The sequence below is a fragment of the Danio aesculapii genome, chromosome 25 (assembly GCF_903798145.1).
Source record: "Danio aesculapii chromosome 25, fDanAes4.1, whole genome shotgun sequence".
NCBI classification, from domain to species: Eukaryota; Metazoa; Chordata; class Actinopteri; order Cypriniformes; family Danionidae; genus Danio; species Danio aesculapii.
In genome coordinates this window covers 1,283,525-1,301,576 of record NC_079459.1, presented here as the reverse complement: position 1 = coordinate 1,301,576, position 18,052 = coordinate 1,283,525, and the positions used below count along the sequence as shown (strand labels likewise).

Genomic DNA, 18,052 nt, shown 5'->3' with positions numbered 1-18,052 from the left:
TTATATATTGAATTATTATTTATTATTATTTATCTATTGCATTATTATTTATTATTATTTATCTATTGTATTATTATTTATTATTATTTATCTATTGTATTATTGTTGTATTATTATTTATATATTAAATTATTATTTTTTATTATTTATCTATTGTATTATGATTTATTATTATTTATATATTGTATTATTGTTGTATTATTATTTATATATTGAATTATTATTTATTATTATTTATATATTGCATTATTATTTATTATTATTTATCTATTGCATTATTATTTATTATTATTTATCTATTGTATTATTGTTGCATTATTCTTTATCTATTGTATTATTATCATCATATTTTTATTATTTATCTATTGCATTATGATTTATTATTATTTATTTATTAGATTATTATTGGATTATTTCTTATTCTTTAGATATTGTAATATAGAAATATTACAATAGATAAAACATTTTAATTTGCATATAAGTTAAAATAGAAAGCATTCAACTTACTAAAACTAACACAAAAATTATGTTTAAGAGTAATATTAAAAATTAAAACAAAAATATTACAACAGCACACAGAATAAATATAATTAAATGTAAAATAAAAGCGTTAATTGTGCTAAAATATTACATTAACACACTATGTATTTAACTCGAATGATCATTTTTATGTGATGTTTTTTTATGGCTATTTGTTCCATTTAACCATAAAAAAGGTTAAAAATTTTACTGTAAATTTAAAATAAATTAATAAATAAACAACATGCAATAGAAAAATATTATATTATGTTACAGTATATTATTGTACTGTGTTAAATTACATTATATTGGAAACCCACGACAACACAGGGAGAACATGCAAACTCCACACAGAAACGCCAACTGACCCAGCCGGGACTCGAACCAGTGACCTTCTTGCTGTGATGTGATGTGATGTGATGTGATTATATTATATTATATTATATTATATTGTAACATTTTTCTGCAGTTTCTGCAGTTTTTATAATTTATTACAAATTTACAGATTAAACTCTCATCCTACATTTCAGTGCTCAGAAAACCTCAGCGCGTCCTCAAATAAACCCTCACTGACAGCGCTTCTTTAACAAATCGACCTCCACAGCCTCAGTTTCCTCTAAACTCCAGCATTTCCACTGATCTGGGAGCTGTAAAGTGGATGTCAGCGAGTCTCCTGCCTTCACAAACACTCATCCGGGTCAAGAACATCACGATCTGAAGCTCATATAAACACATTTATGATGGTATGAAGGTTAAAAGAGCGACTGCAGTTTCAGATTCACTCAGCAGTGAATATTTACACTGATATTTAATCGCAGTATCATATTCACAGGAACCAAAGCTGCAGAGCAATTAGATTTTTTGTTTTGTATCTGTAAATGTATATGACATGGGGTTTTATATAAGAAGCGGGTCAGACTTTAATGTTAGTCTTATCCTACATTTCAGATTATTTAATGTCCTTTTCTGCTGACAAATACAACAAATGCAAGAACAATCGGCTAAATGTGTATTATTCCTTACTTATTTGATATAGTTTAGAAAATGGTTATAACATTTAATTTAATGATCAGCAGACGGAACTCTAGGCTAGTTTTTAACAGTAGATAGTGCTCTAGGCTAGTTTATAACAGCAGATGATGCTCTAGGCTAGTTTATAACAGCAGATGATGCTCTAGGCTAGTTTATAACAGCAGATGCTGCTCTAGGCTAGTTTTTAACAGTACATGGTGCTCTAGGCTAGTTTTTAACAGCAGATGGTGCTCTAGGATAGTTTTTAACAACAGATGGCACTCTAGGCTAGTTTTTAACAGTAGATGGCACTCTAGGCTAGTTTTTAACAGCAGACGGGGTGCTAATCTAGCTTCTAGGCTAGTTTTTATCAGCAGGTTGAGCTCTAGGCTAGTTTTTAACAGTAGATGCACTCTAAGCTTGTTTTTATCAGTAGACGGCTCAGCTCTCTAGGCTAGTTTTTAATAGCAGATGGTGCTCTAGGCTAGTTTTTAACTGCAGGCGGTGCTCAATGCTAATTTTAACAGCATATGGCACTCTGCGCTAGCTTCTAGGCTCGTTTTTAACCGCAGACGATGCTCTACGCTAGTTTTTAACATCAGATGGCGTTTTAGGCTAGTTTTTAACAGCAGACGGCCCTCTAGCCTACTTTTTAAACAGTAGATGGTGCTCTAGGTTAGGTTTTGACTGCAGGCAGCGATCTATGCTAGCTTTTAACAGCAGACGGTGCTCTAGACTAGTTTTTAACTGCAGGTGATGCTCTAGGCTAGTTTTTGACAGCAGGCGGCGCTCTATACTAGTTTTTGATAGTAGTTGCGCTCTAGGCTACTTTTTAACAGCAGATGGTGCTCTAGGCTAGTTTTTAACAGCAGGCTAGTGTTTAATAGCAGTTGGTGTTCTAGGCTAGTTTTGACAGTAGACGGTGCTCGTCTAGTTTGAAAGATTGTAATTGAAACTCTCAGAATTGGTGAATTGGTCTCCTGAACAATTTGTCATGACAGCTCTAATCTGAAGTGGTCAACACCTACAAGCATAAAAAAGTCAACAATTTCATCTGATGTCTCAATACTGTTTTGTTTGACTGTAAGAAGGTGATGAGAGGTGGACGTACTGGTGCATTCTGGCTCTGCTGAAGGGCGCCGTATAACAGTCCGTTTCCACCAGGTCTGGAAGAGCCTCTTTATCCAGCTTCATCGGGTTCCTGGGCAGCCAACTCTTCAGCTGGCGAAACCTCAGCTGAAATCGACTGTAAACAGACATCGGTGTGTTAGCATTCATCAAATTATTAATCAAAAATACAATAAGATGATGTGCAAGAGGCATCATTGTGGAAAGAAAATATTACTCAGCTTTTATTTACCTTTAAACAGCATTTTCTTTTGTCCAAACTTATTAAAACCCTACTCAATAATCAATAGAAAAGCCTATATTGGCTATTACAGCAATCAAAAACTTCCTATAATTGCAGACCAGCTTTTTAAATGTCTCCACTGGTATTCGTGCCCATTCATCTTTAGCAATGAGCTCCCCCTCTTTCAGCTCAGAGGGTTTGCTTGCAATCACCTTAATCTTTAGCTCTTTCAAAGATTCTCAATTGGGTTTAAGTCAGGACTCTGGCTTGGCCACTCCAATTCGTTAACCTGTTTTTATACAATAGTTATTATATATAGCAAATGTTGAGCGGGGCTTAAATTCTGTTCATGGATGGTTGTGTTTTGTCCAAAATTATTAAAACCCTACTCAATAATCAATAGAAAACCCTTTATTGGCTATTACAGCAATCAAACCGTTCCTATAATTGTTGACCAGCTTTTTGCATGTCTCCACTGGTATTTGTGCCCATTCCTCTTAAGTGATGAGCTCCAACTCTTTCAGGTTGGAGGGTTTGCTTGCAATCACTTTGATCTTCAGCTCAGTCCACAGATTCTCAAGTAGATTTAAGTCAGGACTCTGGCTGGGCCAATCCAAAACATTAATATGCTATTATACAATAGTTACTATATAGAAAATTTTGAGCGAGGCTTAAGTTTTGTTCATGGATGGTTGTGTTTTGTTTAAAATTATTAAAACCCAACTCAATAATCAATAGAAAAGCCTCTATTGGCTATTACAGCAATTAAACGCCTCCTATAATTGCTGACCAGCTTTTTACATGTCTCCACTGGTATTTGTGCCCATTCCTCTTTAGTGATGAGCTTCAACTCTTTTAGATTGGATGATCTCCTTACCATCACCCTCAATTACCAACAGATTCTCAATTAGGTTTAAGTCAGGACTCTGGCTGGGCCGCTCCAAAACGTTAATATGTTATCATACAATAGGTAATATATATAGCAAATGTTGGGCGGGGCTTAAATTTTGTTTAAGTATGGTTGTGTTTTGCTACTGGTGGATCTGGTGTGAGTGACAACCTGATCCCGCCCTCAGCCCAGTAAACACCAATCAGAGATGAGATGTTGATAACGAGGGAGTGGGGGTTATATTTATTAAATATTAAGATATATTTTTTGTTAAATAGCAAAGTACACCGATAAAAACACTTAAAACCACCCCTGTAATATTCGGTAAGCATTGAGTTCAATAGAAACGTCACATTTCGATTTACATTTATGAACATTTACAATAAATGAAAACACAGCATAGTAAGACTACAATATCCTACCTGCCCATAGCTTTCTTCTTCCAGTCAGTGAAGTAACACTTTTTCCTAGGAGAATAAATAATAATAACTGACGTGCAGTATTTAGTTCACTGTATATTGTGATATATTGATGGATACTGTCATATTGAGCTCTACCTAAAAGGCATCCTGATGTTCATCTGCTCGGCGTATTTACACAGCGTGTCCCACGGCGCATGAATCTTCACAAACATGATATCACTGTTGGTTAATGAGGGCTGCCGAAGAGAAAGACAAATCATCAGCAGCAGATAACAGACATGTGCACGCAATTAATCAAGATGTATCGGCTGTTTAATATCTCTCAAAGGGGCTGCATGTAATGGCACTGTAGATATATTTTAGAATATGTTGCAAATCTGGCTAAAATTGTGTCATAATGAATGTAACTAATGAATGCAACAGCTTAGAGACTACTTGGCAATGTGTGTGTGAAAAACAGGGGTATAAATAGTCCAGGTAATGATTAGCCGCATTTCCACTATCGCGCCTAAAGCGAGCCTGCCAGAGCGAGCCAGGGCCGGTAGTGTTTCCATTGTCCCTTCCGGGGCCTGATTGGGTCTAAGCGGGGCTTCCTCGGGGCCAGCGGCCAGCCTTTCTTGGCCTGTCGAATACCTTGGGCCATTGTACAGCAGTGTGTGTGTGTCCAAATGACTGTCAGCTGTGGCAGGAGTGATTTGTGCAAAGACTTCTGGGATTTGTAGTTCGGTAGGAAGTGCATTCCAATAGAGAAAATACAGCTGGTGATTACAACAAACTACAGGAAGTAATCTCCAGCAGAGAATACACTACAGTAGTTTTTATAATGTTTGTTTTATTTTTGTAGTTTTTTTATCTTTAGTTTTACTTGTTTTTGCAACATCGTGTTAAACAAAACATTCGTGGCATTATCGGAAATCTTTTTTTAAATTTATAAATTTATTATTTTAATTAATACATTTTAATTTATTTAATTAGATTACAATTTAATGTGTAATTTAATAAATGAATGTAATTACATTTAATAAACATTTTAATTACATTTTAAATTAATTTTTATATAATTTTAATTACATTTTAATATAAAATGTAATTACATTTAATAAAAGTTTTACTTACATTTTTAATTACAGTTTTAAATAATTTAATTCAATCAATAATAACCAATGGTGGAAAGAGTACTGAAAAATCATGCTTAAGTAAAAGTACCATTACTTGCCTAAAAATGTAGTCCAAGTTGAATACCGTTGTAAATATTACTCAAACTATGAGTAAAAAGCAGCCCTTTTAAAAGTACTCATGAGTAGTGAGTATTACGCTGTGAAAAGCTGATGCATTTACATGTCATTTGTGAGTGTGTGTGTAAACGTAACATTCTGTAGTGCATTTAGTGATTGCCCAGCAGGCACACAACATCATAAGATGTTAATATTAGGTTTGAATATTGGTCACCTGACGTCACAACCGAAATCTATGTCTAGCCAGCCTCTAAGGACAACATTATTTTGATGTCCAATAACGACGTCAAATGATGTTGATTTTTAGTTGATTTTAGGTTGTGATGGAAAGTGACCAAAATCCAACGTCGAGCCATCTTAAACCAACATCATATGTCAAATACTGACATTTCTTCATCAGTTATGGCAACCAAAAACCATCTGATAGACGTCATAGTGGTAACGTCGACACAACGTCAAGCTGTAACATCATTAGGCGTTTATATTTGGTTGGATGTTGGACATTGACGTCGGCCTGACGTTGAGTTCTGACGTCAAACCGATTTTCATTTCCAAACAAAATGCAGCGTCCCCACGGCGTTGGGGTACAACGTCAATCTGACGTCATGTTGATGTCTTGTGCCTGCTGGGTGTTTAAGGCCATTTCCGTCATCATACAGTAATCATCCGTCATCTTCTCATGCATCTAAACAGTCTCTGGGTCATGGTGTGTAAAGATTTTAAGCATCTTTTGGACACTTTTAATGCTTCCAAACAGATTTGCTACAATGTAAAGCGCCCATGTCTTCAGGTAGTTCATTATGATGCGATTTACCTTCTATGTGTGATTTGATTGGACAGGAATCAGATTTTTCTAATCTCCATAGACAAGAAAGAAATAAAGTAGTGACTGCAGGATGAAGGAAAGTAGAGGAGCAAAAGTACCGATACAGCACTAAAAATGTACTCAAGGGGAAAGTAAAAGTACAGATTTTTAAAACTACTTAGTAAATTACAATTCCTAAGGAAAAACTACTCAATTCGAGTAATTAGAGTATTTATAATTAGTTACTTTACACCACTGATAACCACTGAAGTGTTAATACTAGTAACTAAGGTACGTCTCCGTTTTAATCAAGAGATCAAAATCAAAGTCATTCAATAAGACCTTTAAACAGAACCTATAAAACAGCAATTATTACTGTCCTCTGAAGGTCAGCAGTCCTGTTCAATTCCAGAGCCTCTTCTCAAAGTTTTGTGTAAACTGACAGAACTAAAGCTGATGTTGTTTCCAAGCTCTGCAAAACTTCCTCTGCTGTACGTGTGGACATTATGAGCACACCTACAGAGGAGCAGCAGAGGTGAAACCTGCATGAATAATGCTGGAGGATAAAAACGGCGTGACAGATCTGGGAGAAGAAAAGCAGGCTTGATAAAGTAGAGTTCAGGTGTTCAGCTACTGATATAGAACACAATATTTATAATTTCGGAAATTCAGCACGTCGGCATCCATCAGCCTGTCACTCCGCTCCGCCACTAGATGGCGACAGAGACCACATAACAAGCCCTTAGAGGAGAAAAACTCAACGTAAGATTTAAACCACAGCTGAACGAATCCTTACAGAACAGGTGACATTTTAAGTCGATCTCTCTCTTGTATTTTCTAGTGCTGTATTTATACCACAGTAATCTGCTAGTGTTTGCTCTGCTTTGGCTTTTTGAGGTTAATTATAGTGAAATTCCGATTGCAACAGATTGAAATCCTGTAGACTGATGGCATTTCATGCTGTTCAGAATCAGAAAGAGCTTTATTGCCAGGTATGTTCACACATACGAGGAATTTGTTTTGGTGACAGAGCTTCTACAGTGCAACAGGATTACAGAGACAGGACAAAAAACAGATCATAAATATATATTTAAAAAAAAAAATAGAAGTAGTGAGTGCAAATATACAGATTGACAAGTGTATGTACATGTTTATTACTATATACAACGTTATATGTGCAGCTGTTATGTGCAAATTGGCATGTAAAGTGTGTTGTTAAATAAGTGTATATGTGTATAAAAGTGTATAGCAAGTAGTGATGTTGGTTCCATAATTATTATTATCAAGTGTTCATGAGATGGATTGCCTGAGGGAAGAAACTGTTTCTGTGTCGGGCTGTTCTGGTGCGCAGTGCTCTGTAGCGTCGACCAGAAGGTAACAGTTCAAAGAGGCAGTGTGCTGGGTGTGAGGGGTCCAGAGGGATTTTGGCAGCCCTTCTGCTCGCTCTGGATAAGTACAGTTCTTGGGGAGTAGGAAGGGTTGTACCAGCGATTCGCTCAGCAGTCCGAACTATTCAACGTAGTCTTTGGAGATCGTATTTAGTAGCTGAGCCAAACCAGACAGTTATTGATGTGCAGAGGACTGATTCATCCTTATAATCTTCATCCTTATAATATTAAAATGTGAGCAAAAATCACCTGTTTTGTTATCACTTTAGACATTACGCTAGAGAATCAGTCAAACACTAGCTCTAAAGTGACATGATTTTAAGCAACGGTTACTACTGTTCTGACGTTCTGCAGATGTGAATGAATGGTGGAAGAAAGTAGTTCCTCCTACAAAAGGGTTTTTAGACTCTGTGTTTGATTTTCTTTTTTATATACAAGATTATGCCATTAAACTGTTGTACATACATATATATATATATATATATATATATATATATATATATATATATATATATATCGATATATATATATTTGTACGATTTTCACATTTTGCGATAAGCTCATAACGTGTTGTTTGTATAGATATAAATCAATCATTTTTAAATTAGTAAAGTTTAATATTTCCTTGCTATTTTTTAATTTTATTATTATGTACATTTATAAGTACTACATGGAATTTGTTTTTGTAGTTTTCCCTCAATAAAGCTTCACAGTCCTGTATTTTAGTGCTTTTCTTTGCTATTCTTGAACGTCTTTGCTTCAAATCAATGTTTGTAAAGTTGTGATTTATCTTATAGTTGAAGGTTTAACCAAAACTTCTCGAAGCTTAAAATAAATTGGGAAAACACGTCAACAACTGGAGCTGAAAAAGTACAGTATTAGTGAACATCGGACAAATATAAAAGGACTGTGAGATTAACAACTTTAGTGAGGTAAAGAACTACACTCCTATAAAGCATTGGGAATGACACAAATGAATTTCAAGTAAAGAAAGTAAAAAAATAAATAAATAAAGTGACAGAATTTGCTGTAATTCTTGGGAGTGGGCGGGGATAAACATCTCCTTTGATGCTCATTGCTCACAGTGACTCTGATTGGTGGAATTCTCTGCACAGCATTATGGGTAATGTAGTTTTTGGCATACATTCCAGAATTAAACATTATTATCTTAATAAGTGAACAGATTAGCTGAATAACAGCTATTACAATCATTTATCAACCTCAGAGCACACAACAGGTCTGCCTTTAACAGCATTGCAAAAAAAAATCAGTGGATGAAAAATGAATGGAGTTCATACTTCTATATCACCAGAGTGGTGATGGTTCTGTTTTTATCCTTAAGGCCGAAAAGAATCCGTCCAAACAAATGACGCTTGAAAGTAAATGATGATTGTGTACCTCCTTCTCCAGCATTAGTCCTTCAGCCCGCAGGTTCCTCTCAAACGTGCATCTCTTCTCCACTTGCGGACTCGACTTCTTATACACCAGGATATAGTCGATACGCTTCTTTCCATCTCTGAACATCAGACCTGAGGGGTTTTCTAGATTTTTCCCCTAAAAACAAAGCAGAACATCCTTTATATTATGGTTGTCAAACGTATCGAGTAGCAATCGGCACTGAAATTTTACAGTTGTCCAGTTCGTGCTAACATTTGAGCATGTTCTTAAACGCTGCTGATTGGCCATTCTGTTCACATGCTCAACAGAAATGACTGTGATTGGACGTGAAGGTCGTCGGTTGACCACTCTACACCATTTGTCCATCAAGTGCAAGCATATATACATGGACATTGGAGCATTTCAAAGATGCTTTTGACCAGTAGAGTAAATCCAAAAACACACGTCTAATAAGCGCTCACACTTATTTTACATTGTCATCAAACACTAATAGAGTTGTCAGCATCTCCTCAGGCGAGCTGTGATGGAGAACAGAGCTGTTTTTTACCTTTACGGAGTCAGTTCGGGCCTCTAGTTTCCCTCTGCTCACCGGCTTCTGCTGGACGAGGAGAGTTTCGTCTGTTTTAGGCTCACACCCTCCCGTCTCCCTCTCCTCAGTGTAGACATCCTGACCAGTGTCTGACAGAGAGAGAAAAACATTCTCTTGTATTTCATGGCAGACAATATGAACACAAAATATTTCATGTTTTGTCTGGTCAGCTTCATTTCATTTGTAAATATAGATCCTTTCCTGTCATTCAGACTTGCAACACACTCCAAAAGAAGTTGTGACATGAGCATTTAGGCATAGTAATCAGGTAAACTGGTGAAATGATGATGTGATTTGAAACAGGTGATGTCAAAAGGGGATTGTGATTATGATTTGGGACAGAAGCAGCATCCAAGGTCAAGTCCTTTAGGAGCAAAGATGGGCTGAGGATCGCCAGTTTGCCAACAAATACGATAGAAAATGATTGAAATGTTTAAAAACAACGTTCCTCAAAGAAAGAGAGGAAGACATTTGGATATTTCACCTCCAACAGTGCAGAACATCATTAAAATATTCAAGGAATCTGGAGGAATTTCAGTGCGTAAAGGACAAGGGCACAAGTCTAAGCTGTACAACCTCCGATCCCTCAGGGGGCGCTGCAACAAGAATCCTCATACATTTATAAGCCATATCACCACACGGGCTCAGGACTACTGCAGCAAACCCTTGTCAAGTACCACAATACGCAGCCGCCTCCACAAATGCCTGTGAAAACTGTACTGTGCCAAAAGGAGGCCCTATGTTAACAGTGTCCGTCGACTTCTTTGGGCTCGGAGGCATCTGGGATGTACAGTGGAAACGTGTACTGTGCTCAGATGAAAATATTTCAGGTATTTTTTTTGGAGAAATGGACACTGTGTGCTCCGGACCAAAGAAGAAAATGATCATCTAGACTGTTACCAGAACAAGTCCGAAAGCATAGGTCTGTCATGGGTGAGGCCAGGGTCAACACCACTTCCAACAGCAACCTAGTTTTCCCATGTGGTCTCCCATCCAGGTACTGACCAGGCTCAGCCCTGCTTAGCTTCAGCAGGGTGATATGGTTGTGGATTGTAATTTATTGAACTATGCTTGTGACGGTCACACCACAGGACAGTTTTAAAATTTGGCTCAAAAATGTAAAAAGAAAAATTAATTACACAGCAGTTTTTATAACAAGAAGTCCACGGAGACAAATGTTTAACCATTTACTGCATTTTAGATGACGTCAATACTAGTTATATTCATTTTTGTCAAGGCTGACAGTGAAAACGCACATATGAATGATCATCACCTACTGCAAGTCACGGTTCACTTCACATTGAATTCCTGTCACTACAAAATGCAGACCTCAGATTTCTCAGTACGAGCATATGTGGACTAAAGCCACTGAGTAACTACTGTATGAAAGCCATCAGGCGGAGGAGGAGAAGGAACACTCTCATTATCCATAATTCATGGTGCTGTTGTGTGGAGCTCATCAGATCAGGTGCTTCTGCTAAAAGATCTCCTGGCAGGATCAAGACCATTAGAGGCTCCGGAGGGAATGATCTGCTGTTTTTAGAGGATTGCACCGGCGTCAGCAGTTGGACATGATTCTTGCGTCTTCGCTAATATTCTCGGAGCAGCTCCAGGAACGAGACGTCTTGTCTGAAAACCCGATGAGGGTTCGCAGAGATCAACTGGACTAATATTGGCGATCACAGCACTAATTTTGTCTTAGTCAAAATTTTTAAGACTCACTGTTTGAAGTCAAGGCCCATTGACAACAGGATTCTAACACATTTTCTGAGGTATTGGCCGTAGCTAACATACTTAATCACGCCCCAGAGGAGCTGGAGGATCCTCCCGGAGGAGGTGGAGGAGGTGTCCAGGACGAGGGAAGTCTGGGGTTCCCTCCTAAGACTGCTGCCCCTGCGACCCGGCCCCGGAAAAGTGGACGAAAATGATTGAATGAATTAACTAATTAAAAAAAAAAAAATTTTTATTTAAAATTTAACCAAGCCTGCATTTACTTTCTTAAACTACATTTTAAATTTTTTTTAAATAAATAAACAGCCTTTGTGAGCATTAAAATTGTATTAATTTCAAATTATATATACATATTATTATGCTGCAAAAAACAAACCGTTCAGGAGGTACTTGATCCCGCTTATTACACTGATACTTGCCACAAAGCATAAAATGTAGACACAAAGTAGAGGCGCGATCGTTAATGAAGTTTTTAAAATGCAAAGCTGACAGAAACGAAAACAGCTGATGGAGTATACACTAACCTCTGCATTATTCAGACACTAGATGGCGCCAAACAGACAAAAACACAAAGCTGACAGAAACGAAAACAGCTGATGGAGTATACACTAACCTGTGCATAATTCAGGCACTAGATGGCGCCAAACAGACAAAAACAGAAAGCTGACAGAAGCGAAAACACTCATGGAGTATACGCTAACCTGCGCATTAATCAGATACTAGATGGCACCAAACAGACAAAAACACAAAGCTGACAGAAACGAAAACAGCTGATGGAGTATACACTAACCTCTGCATTATTCAGACACTAGATGGCGCCAAACAGACAAAAACACAAAGCTTACAGAAACGAAAACAGCTGATGGAGTATACACTAACCTGTGCATAATTCAGGCACTAGATGGCGCCAAACAGACAAAAACAGAAAGCTGACAGAAGCGAAAACACTCATGGAGTATACGCTAACCTGCGCATTAATCAGATACTAGATGGCACCAAACAGACAAAAACACAAAGCTGACAGAAACGAAAACAGCTGATGGAGTATACACTAACCTATGCATTATTCAGACACTAGATGGCGCCAAACAGACAAAAACACAAAGCTGACAGAAGCGAAAACACTCATGGAGTATACGCTAACCTGCGCATTAATCAGATACTAGATGGCGCCAAACAGTCATAAAAAAACGCAAAGCTGACAAACAGAAACAGCTGATGGAGTATACACTAACCTGTGCATTATTCAGACTCTAGATGGCGCCAAACAGACAAAAACACAAAGCTGACAGAAACTAAAACAGCTGATGGAGTATACACTAACCTGCGCATTATTCCGACACTAGATGGCACCAAACAGTAAAAAAAAACGCAAAGCTGACAAACAGAAACAGCTGATGGAGTATACACTAACCTATGCATTATTCAGACACTAGATGGCGCCAAACAGTAAAAAAAAACGCAAAGCTGACAAACAGAAACAGCTGATGGAGTATACACTAACCTGCGCATTATTCAGACACTAGATAGAGACAAACAGTCAAAAAACACAAAGCTGATTGAAACTAACCAGCTGAATAAAGCATATGCAAACCTTTATATTATTTACTCACAAGATGGCGCCAAACAGTCAAAAATCAACAAACAGGCAGATGCATATGAAAGGGGATGTAAATATAAAGATGTAAATGTATTCTCTGACGGTCAAAGTAATTGCAAGCTTCCAGATGAGCCTGCATTATTTAGCGGGTGTTATCTAGGAATAACATTGCGACTGACCAATCAGAAACAAGTATTCCAGACAGCCACATAATACCACTGGATAAAGCAGTCTGAGGCTAGTCTGAGATGTGCTCACCTGTGGCCGGAGGTGTGATGTGTGTGCAGGAGGCACTGACGCTGCTGCTGTGTGTGTATGATTTGGGTTCAGGACTCAGAGGCACAGACAGGAAGTGGTTGAGGTTTTGAGGATGCGTTTGACTCTGAGCCAAACACGGCAAACTGCGGCGAGACGACTTGAGCGTTTTCTCCTTCAAGATCTCACTGATGCTGGTGTGCATTCCTGCTGAGACACAAACAACACACGCAGCATTCAGAATCACAGTATTTACATGGTGAAATAGATTATACACATATTCTCAGATCATTACTCAAAAGATATATGGGAGCAGGTGGTTGTACTGAATGAATATTACGCACATTAATCAAAAATAGGGAAACAAATATAGTAAATATAATAATATTAGATTAAAAGCATTATTTATTATACATCATATACCAAAATGTTATGGTCGGTGGCTTGATTTAGGTTTTTCTTGGCTCTTATTGTTCTACAAGGGCGCATGCATGCATGTTTGTATATTTTCCTTTTGTATATTTTATTTAATAGTCAGATATTCGTTTATTTGTGTCTCTGGTTAAGAGTGTTAACGTCATTATGTACAATAAATTGATTTAAAATGTTTATAACGCTTACTCAATTCTTTTACGTTGCTTTCTCTATATAACGAGCCATCTTAAAGAGCAGTCGTAACAAAAGCGGGGGCTCGTCCGGGATAATTTAACTGTGTTTGTTTTAAAGTTTGTGTTGACAATGTTTGTGTGTACTGTGTATATTTATATAAGTATATATAGTATAAATGCACAAATGCATGTATAGAAAATGTTGATTTATTTTTATATATGACAATATATCCTATTTTTCCACCTCACAGGGTGTATAATTTATATGTACATACGATTAACAACAACACACACACTTTTATTGGTTACAATTAATAATTTGCCAGTCATAATAAAGACACACACTTGTAAAGCTATCTTTATGGGGTCTTTCCATAACTGTAATGATGCTTCTGCTATTACAGACTGTATATTCTCTCCCCCTCCCTTAAACACAACCCTCACATAAAACATTCTGCATGTCGTAACAAAGTGGGGGCTCGTCCGGGATAAATTAACTGTGTTTGTTTTAAAGTTTGTGTTGACAATATTTGTGTGTATTGTTTATATTTATTTAAGTATATATAGTATAAATGCACAAATGCATGTATAGAAAATGTTGATTTATATTTATATATGACAATATATATATTATTTTTCTACCTCACATACATGTATGTGGGTGTTTAACTTAAATGTACACAAAACAACAACACACACACTTTTATTGGTTGCAATTAATAATTTGCCAGTCATAATAACCCCCCTCCCACACACACACACACTTGTAAAGCTATCTTTATGGGGTCTTTCCATAACTGTAATGACGTTTCTGCTGTACAGACTGTATATTCTCTCCCCCTACCCTTAAACACAACCCTCACATAAAACATTCTGCACTTTTACATTTTCAAAATACTTCATTCTGTGTGATTTAGGAGATGTTTTCCTCATAGGGACCAAACAAATGTCCCCACAAGGTCAAAATGTACTGGTATTGCTATAGTTGTGGAGACATTTGTTCTGGATTACAAGGTATGCACACAAACACACACACATAACAGTTTCGTCCCCCGCTGTAATCTGAATCTGATCCAAATAGACTGTAATGTAATACAGCAGCAGTAAGACTCACTTACGTTATCAAAAGCTTTAATGATCACATTGAGGATAACCAGTGCACTACATTTACCTAATGAAACAACTCCTGGAAGCTGAATCCGTCTCTATTGACTCACAAGGTCATCTTAGGATAACAGATTTAATAACTACAGTTCCCGATCATGTGGATAGACATGGGTTGTTTTCCAAAACTCACTAAAAGCAGTTAGAGGAGATGCTGTGGTGTTAACTGATAATCATTTCGATTAAACAGGCTCATTTTAGGCTCATTGAGATCCTATTGCTATTTTTAATCATCTAATTTGTTTCCAGTTTTCATTTTAATTTTGCTTTCTGTATCATTATAAGATATATTAAACAATATTTCAACAGTTTGTGGTGTCGGTTTCTATTATTTTAAAGTATGAAGTTATGATATTGTGAATGAACCCAAATTTTAAAAATTAAATTATTCCTGAAAATACAGTAAATATCTAAATACATTCTTTTTTAAATGTGTAACAGGAAACATACAACTAGATAGAGAAAATGATAAATAGAATGATAAAATGAAAGATAGAATGATAGCTAGAACGATAGAGAGAACAATAGAGAACGATAGACAGAACAATAGAATGATAGATAGATAAAATGATAGAATGATAGATAGACAGATTCATAGACAGAACAATAGAATGATAGAATGAAAGACAGAAAGATAGAATGATAGATAGAATGGTAGTTAGAACGATAGATAGAACGATAAAATGAAAGATATATAGAACGATAAAATGATAGCTAGAACGATAAACAGAGAGAACGATAGACAGAACAATGGAATGGTAGATAGATAAAACGATAGAATGATAGATAGACAGATTGATAGACAGAACAATAGAATTAAAGACAGAACGATAGATAGAATGATAGATAGAATGATAGATAGAATGGTAGGTAGAACGATAGATAGAGTGATAGACTGATAGATAGAACGATAGATAGAACGATAGAATGATAGAAAAATAGAAAGACCAATAGATAGAACAATAGACTGAAAGATAGAATGATAGACAGAGTGATAGAATGATAGAAAGAATAGAACGATCCATAGAACGATATTACCATAAATATTGAATGATAGATAGAACGATAGAAAGATACACAGAACGATAAATAGAATGATAGACCCATAGAAAGAACAATAGATAGAATAATAGAATGATAGAACAATAGATATAGAATGAAAGAACTATCGAAAGAATGATGGATAGAATGATGGACAGAAAGATAGATAGAACAATAGAATGCTAGACAGAACGACAGAATGATAGATAGAATGATAGGTGGAATGATAGAATGATAGATAGAATGATAGAACCATACAAAGAACGATGGACAGAACAATATAATGATGGACAGAATTTTAAACAGAACGACAGATAGAATGATAGACAGAATGATAGATAGAACGATAGAACCATACAAAGAACAATGGACAGAATGATATAATGATAGACAGAATGATAGACAGAACAATAGAATGATAGATAGAACGATAGAATGATAGATAGAAGGATAGGTGGAATGATAGAATGACAGATAGAATGATAGAACCATACAAAGAACGATGGACAGAACAATATAATGATAGACAGAATTATAAACAGAACAACAGATAGAATGATAGACAGAATGATAGGTAGAACGATAGAACCATACAAAGAATGATAGACAGAATGATATAATGATAGACAGAACAATAGAATGATAGATAGAACGATAGAATGATAGATAGAAGGATAGGTGGAATGATAGAATGACAGATAGAATGATAGAACCATACAAAGAACGATGGACAGAACAATATAATGATAGACAGAACGATAAACAGAACAATAGAATGATAGACAGAATGATAGATAGAACGATAGAACCATACAAAGAACAATGGACAGAACGATATAATGATAGACAGAACGATAGAATGATAGATAGAATGATAGAAAAATAGAACAAAAGAGAACGATAGAACGATAGAACAATAGAACGATAGTTGGATAAAATGATAGATGGATAAAATGAAGGATAGACAGACAGACAGACAGATATATAGACAGATAATCAAATTTAAATTGATATTTTTTAAATGTCATCTCAAAATTTACTTCAAGGACTCTTATTTTGAAAACTCTTATTTGAATTCTATTATTAAATTCCCAGTTGTGTTACTGTTTCTATTATAGCAGCACATCAAAGAATTAAACAAATATGATGATGCAGAAGCAAATAGGAGAGCAAATAAAACAACGTGGAGTAAAACAAGGCACAGGTGAGACAAATAATCAACTAAAAGAAACCATAACAACCAATACAAACAAAGCAAGGAAAGAAAATACAGGAATGCACAATTGACTTCAAACTGGGACTGAATCATTGCTTTCTCATACAAACTTAAAATCGTGGACTATTGTGGATTGAGATGATTAAAAAAATGTATTTGTCTTTAAATTGAAATGTGACATTAGTGATGTAATGAGCGTGTTTTGGTTGCTACAGCAGGTTAAACGTTGTAAAGCTTCCATGACAATGAGTTCACGGTACAAAAACGGCCTACGCAGTCACCAGATCTCAATCCAATTGAGCACCTTTGGGATGTGGTGGAACGGGAGATTGGCATCATGGATGTGCAGCCGACAAATCTGCAGCAACTGTGTGATGCTATCATGCCAATATGGAGCAAAATCTCTGAGGAATATTTCCAGTAGCTTGTCGAATCTCTGCCACCAAGGATTAAAGCAGTTCTGAAGGTAATGAATAGTAATGTATACCTAATAAAGTGGCCAGTGAGTGTAGTTAACTGCAGTTATAAAGCATATAGGTGATGTGCTGTATTCAAATAAACAGCATTTGTACCGGCTGCCAGAGTACAGTAATAACAATAACAACATAAAGCCAGAAAAGCCTCAGTGACAGAATCATCCGTCATCTGCCGTCACATCTGGATAAATGACTGCAATTAAAACCCAATCCTCAACGTGACGACCGTATGAGCGTCTTCCTCAAGGTCACGATAAACGCTCATCTGCTGAAAAGCTGATTTGCTCCATCATCTGCTGGGGAAATAAAGCGCCTGGTCTTCCCCACTCCACTGCGCACAGATTGAGCGGATTT

At 36.3% G+C, this 18,052-nt stretch overlaps 1 protein-coding gene across 1 annotated transcript in view; it reads right to left on the bottom strand.

Moving 5' to 3' along the window:
• The window catches only part of ano3 (anoctamin 3), a 97,304-nt gene that overhangs the window by 49,352 nt on the left and 29,900 nt on the right, over positions 1 to 18,052 (bottom strand). The window contains 6 exon segments of the mRNA XM_056452092.1: positions 2,642 to 2,776; positions 4,193 to 4,237; positions 4,328 to 4,428; positions 9,019 to 9,174; positions 9,566 to 9,696; positions 13,197 to 13,400. Coding sequence (XP_056308067.1) covers positions 2,642 to 2,776; positions 4,193 to 4,237; positions 4,328 to 4,428; positions 9,019 to 9,174; positions 9,566 to 9,696; positions 13,197 to 13,400 — 772 coding nt within the window.